The sequence below is a fragment of the Engystomops pustulosus genome, chromosome 5 (assembly GCF_040894005.1).
Source record: "Engystomops pustulosus chromosome 5, aEngPut4.maternal, whole genome shotgun sequence".
Taxonomy (NCBI): domain Eukaryota; kingdom Metazoa; phylum Chordata; class Amphibia; order Anura; family Leptodactylidae; genus Engystomops; species Engystomops pustulosus.
The window spans coordinates 197778517-197783690 of NC_092415.1; the positions used below are offsets into that span (position 1 = coordinate 197778517).

A 5174-nucleotide genomic window follows, 5' to 3' on the forward strand; every position below is an offset into this window, starting at 1 on the left:
GTGTAGAAGGGGCCTCCAACAACAGTGGATGGGATAGTCAAAGATTGCTGAGCACTGGCAATTTCTGACAAAGAACTAGATTATAATGTACAACATACACAAAGACAGCACAGCAGTGTGAGGACTTGGCCACATCCTCCCCTATGCATTTGGAGAAGCTAGAATCCTGGAATATAAATCCATTTTTTACAGACCTGCTTCTACTAACAACATACACTTATGATTACATTAAAGGCCATCTACCACCAGGATGAAAAACTGTATGCAAATGAGCCAGCGGGGCTTCAGGTTCCTTTAACACCTATGGAGCCGGAGCCCCTAAGGTTCATTTGCATACAATCCGTCATTCTGGTTGTAGATGCCCTTTAATCATCACTATAAAATAGTTAACAGAAAAAGAAAAAAAAAAAAAAAATCACAAAACTATAAACCATAACAATCTCCAGGATAAAAAAAAAAAAAATTACAAGTGCAATTTTTAATTATAAAGAGACATATAAAGTAAAACCCAGTCAGCACTGCCCGGCGCTATCCTCTGATGACCCTGAACTGCGCAGTCTCCCCACCCGGGCATCAAACTTTGCCTGGCTGAGGAGGAGTACACCAATTCCGGAGGATCTAAAGTCATATCCCAACTCTTTCAGCTCTTTAATTCTAGATTTTAGGCTGTTGATGTTCACCGCCATAACATAGGGGGTGTTAAGAATTTCCGTCACGTCCACACCGCACCCCAAAAGAACGTTGATCTTATTTTCAAAAATTTTGGGCGTCATAAGCAACACTTTGGGAAGCGTAAAGATGTAGAGGGAGATCTCTGATTCCGTACACCCCAAGTTTTTTAACACTGCATGCGTGCCGGTGTAATTGTTTTCGAAATAGGAATAGCTGAGGCTCAGGAGAGGGGCGCCATCGCCCTGTATCCACAGCAGCAACGCCTGGTCGTCCAGCTTCATCAAGGACTTCATACTCTCCACGTTGGATTGGATACGGTTTGTACTTTTGGTTAAAATAAATATGTTTCTGGAAATCATCTCCCTGACAAATTCCCGCGGGTTCTTCCCCCCTAACTGGGTACAGAGGCCTAGTAAATACTCCACATTCTGCTTATTGAGGTCAACGCTGTTTGCAAAAGTTCTAGGAGACTTGACCATGAGCTGGCTCAGAACCTTAGGAGGCAATCCAAGGGACTGGATGTAGCGAATGTTCTTCAAAAAGTTCTCAGTGTTTGATGTTCTGAAGAAGGACTCTGGAGAGCGCTGCGCAACACTCAGGACTGTGGCATCCGTACCCAATATCCCTTTCCAAATGTCCCACATCTCATCCAAGACTTCATGCTTCCGGGTTATCGCTCGGGGGTACCTGGAAATGATGCTGGCCACCATCTTGGCATCTGCGCCTTTGTCTATGAGAAACTGTTTGAGCTTCTGCTCGTAGGTGATGGTCTTCTTCAGGAGGATGGCGTGACGTTTTCTAACCTGCGCCATGTCCACCCCCATTTGCTCCAGGTTGGTGACCAGTTTTAGGTTTTCTACTGGTACTTTTACTAGAGTGGGCGAGAGCTGCTGCGTGTAGAACCTGGCCCATGGTATGCCGGGAAAGGCGAGGGTAAAACCAGCCACAGCTTTTCCATTTCTGGTAGTCTTCAAGCAAGTCACTAAATTCCCAGTTATGTTAATTAGCAATTTTAGAGTCATGGTGGTGGAGATATTTCTTCAACCTGAAACGAAAAAATAAAAAGTATTAATACAGGCAGTCCCCGGGTTACATACAGGATTGGTTCTGTAGGTCTGTTCTTAAGTAAATTTGTATGCAAGTCGGAACTGTACATTTTATAATTGTAACCGAAGTCTAAATTTTCTGATCTCTGTGACAATTGGATTTCAAAACTTTTGAGTTGTCATAAGACCCAGAATTAGCAATAAATCTTCATTGCAGACACCAGTGATAATCATTGTAGCCTGGGGGTGAGGTAAAGTAAATTGCAAACATCAAGAGGCCTCTTTGTAACAAGGAGTCGTCTAAGTCAAGGACTGTCTGTAATCATAAAATATTAATCTTTTTAGTCACACGACCCATAGAAGGTAGACTCCGTTTTGTTCAACCGCCAACATCTTCCTGTATCAGAGATAATCGCTGATCTTAGTTGCCGCTTACATGTGGAGCTGATGGCTTGGAGTCTTATAATTATGAAAGTAGTCTTCCGTCATTATGAGTCATTAGTGGGGGGTGCAATACTTTGCACACGCAGCAATGGCAGCACTCCATTACACATGTGGAGTCGTCAGAAGTACTTAGCTCCGCCCACACTACTTTTTTTTGTTTCTCTAGAGTTTTACAATGAATAGCCAATTCTTAAGAAAAAAAAAAAACCTTATTGGGAAGTTTTTATGAAGATTTTCAGGAGACGAGACAAAGGAAATTTTTTAGGTATTTTTCCTTTACCGTTTGTATACAGAAAGTACGTGTGGGTTTATTTTTTTTTTTTTATTTTAAAACAAAATGATTTAAACTGAAGCTTCTGCTTCAGAAACCCAGTATATACCAGGTAATTGCTCCGGTGTCCACTTTAGAAATTGTGCCACATTGAGTAAGGGCTTTGCACATTCTTTCTAGTGTTAACGGCTTGCACAGGTATAATAAGATGTGGCGGCACTGCTATTGTGTTGCACACGACCGTTTTGTGGCGCAGTTGCACTAGCCTCCATGCGACGCAAATTAGGGGGCGTTACTGCGCTCAGTCGCACTGTGCGCCAGATTTAACAAGCAAAGTCTGTCGCACATACTATGTTGAAGGTGCTCCACAAAAAAGATGGTCAACTGTCGGGCCAGTGCAGGGAAGCCCCAGATTCATGATTTCTGCAGCACATTCTTAAAGGGGTTATCCGGGTTTAAATTTTTTTTTATGTCCGGGCTGGGGAAGGCTATTTAAAAATAATAAACATGGACTTACCTCCTCCGGCGCCACCGTTGTCCCGCGCCGCGGTCCCTTCGATCCGTGCCCCTGTTTGTTTACAGGGGCACGGAAGCCGCGCACAGGGAGCTTCTGGTCCACGATGTGGACGGCTCCTCCCATGCGTCCCTATCTCTCAGCGTTGTAAGCGCTGGGAGATGGTGCGCATGGGAGCATCCGGCCGGCCGGAAGCTCCCTGTGCGCCGGTGTAATGAAACCGGCGCACAGAGAAGACGGGCCGCGGCGCGGGACATCGGCAGCACCGGAGGAGGTAAGTACATGTTTATTATGTTTAACTAGCCCTCCCCAGCCCGGACATAAAAAAAAAAAAATTTAAACCCGGATAACCCCTTTAATAAATCGGTTGCACCCAGCATTATACACAGAAAAAGCACTTATAGCCCCGAATCCTCAAGGTACGTTTCCTTTAAGAGGTTGTCCCAACTTCTCCAGTATATTCACCATCTATAATAGAACAGCAAATACCAGAGCACTGCGCTTGGCGATTTCGGTCACTCTCGTGCTATCTAGGGGGGCAGCAGGACACATGCTCCTCCGGCTGCTGCTTCACTCATTAGTGAGAACTGTCACCATGTACTCTGGCGAGTTGGATGTCCTCTTCACAGGACAGTGGAAGATTTGAATTAAATTTGGATAATCCCTTTAAGAAATGAATGTCTAGCATGCACTTTGAATGCTAAATTCATTCTCTACGGGGGCAGCCCAATAAGCCAAATCACGTGACAAAACCAGAAGCGGCATCACCTGACATAAGGGAAGGGGTGCCCATAGCACTGGCACAGAATTAACACACACAGATACGTTACCTTATACACACAGCTGGAAATAACTCTCCATATCACCGTAAATAAAGAATGAACAATTCCTTTAAATCTTCCTATAAGGAAACGGACAAAGTTCACCTTGAGCAGTTGGGTCTGAAAGTTACACAGACACCACGTGATGAGCCCTCCGCGAGCGCGACTCGAGCGGCTACACAGACACACACACAACTACAATGACACAACGAGGTGACAACCTGCCAGGGGCCGGTACACCCCTCGTGCCATGACTGTCTGTCTGTCACTACTCCCGGCGCCCCACGTGCGCGCTACTTCCTGCCAACACTGTAACACGCACTGTGATTGGTGCTAGTCGGCCGCTCTCGATTGGCGTGCGTGTTGTGCAGCGTGATTGGTTCGTTAGCTTCGCGCTGTCATTGGTCGGTGAGAGTTGCGCTGTGATTGGTTGTTGAATTCCAGCGCAGTTTCGTTCTGTCGCGGTCACGTGATCCGGGCTAAAGAGGCGGGAAACCGCTGTGTGGTAGATGTGTGTGTGACGTATACAGTCTCTAGTATATAGCTATGTAGTGTGTGTGATATCTATCATCATATACATCATGCTACAACTAGTGTACACACAGTGGGGGTAAAATAAACTCCTATTTTACTGTGATTTTGGTAAAAAAAAAACCTCTATTTTCTGAGGCTGTGCAGTTCTTTGTAACAAACAAACACATCCTTGGTCTGTATTCACATGTATACAGTATGTAAAAAAAAAAAGAAACAGAAAAACTAAGTCCTCATTGTCTAGGTTTTATAATGTTTTCATACATTTACAAAAATTAAAACCTGTACAAAAATATTTTTTATGATTTTGCCATCTTCTTACTTCAGTGCACGGAGCTGTGAGTGTTGTCATTTTTTGCGACTTTAGATGGCGTTTTCATTGCTATAATTTTTAGGACTGTACGGCCTTTTGATTACTTTTTATTGATTTTTTTTATATTTTTGGGCGCTATTTTCCGTTACGGGGTTAAACGCAGTGAAAAAACGTTATTATATTTTGATAGATCGGGCATTTTCGGACGCGGCGATACCTAATGTGTTTAGGATTTTTACTGTTTATTAATATTTATATCACTTCTAGGGAAAGGGGGGTGATTTTAATTTTTAGGTTTTTTTATTATAATTTTTTTTTTACTTTTATTTTTACTTTTCCTATTTTTCAGACTCCATAGGGTACTTTGACCCTAGTTTGTCTGATCGATCCTATCATATACTGTCATACTACAATATGGCAGTATATGGGGATTTTCCTCCTCATTCATTACAATGTGCAATTAGCACATTGTAATGAATGGGTTAAAACTAAATAGTCTCGGGTCTGCGGTAGACTCGAGGCTGTCTTGGCGACAGATCTCCGCTCCCCGATGACGTCACGG

General features: G+C 43.6%; 1 protein-coding gene across 2 annotated transcripts; it reads right to left on the bottom strand.

Moving 5' to 3' along the window:
- Window positions 1-455: 455 nt before the first annotated feature.
- Window positions 456-4133, bottom strand: MTERF1 (mitochondrial transcription termination factor 1). 2 transcript variants are annotated; one of them, XM_072154292.1, is made up of 2 exons: window positions 3874-4133; window positions 456-1717 (listed from the first exon to the last, which is right to left on the bottom strand). In XM_072154292.1, exon 2 carries the CDS (start codon window positions 1692-1694, stop codon window positions 513-515), a length of 1182 nt encoding a protein of 393 aa, XP_072010393.1. In that variant the 5' UTR covers window positions 1695-1717; window positions 3874-4133; the 3' UTR covers window positions 456-512. The 2 variants fall into 2 exon arrangements, with proteins under 2 accessions (XP_072010393.1, XP_072010392.1); XM_072154291.1 differs by having other exon boundaries at window positions 3778-4132.
- Between the last annotated feature and the right edge of the window lie 1041 nt (window positions 4134-5174).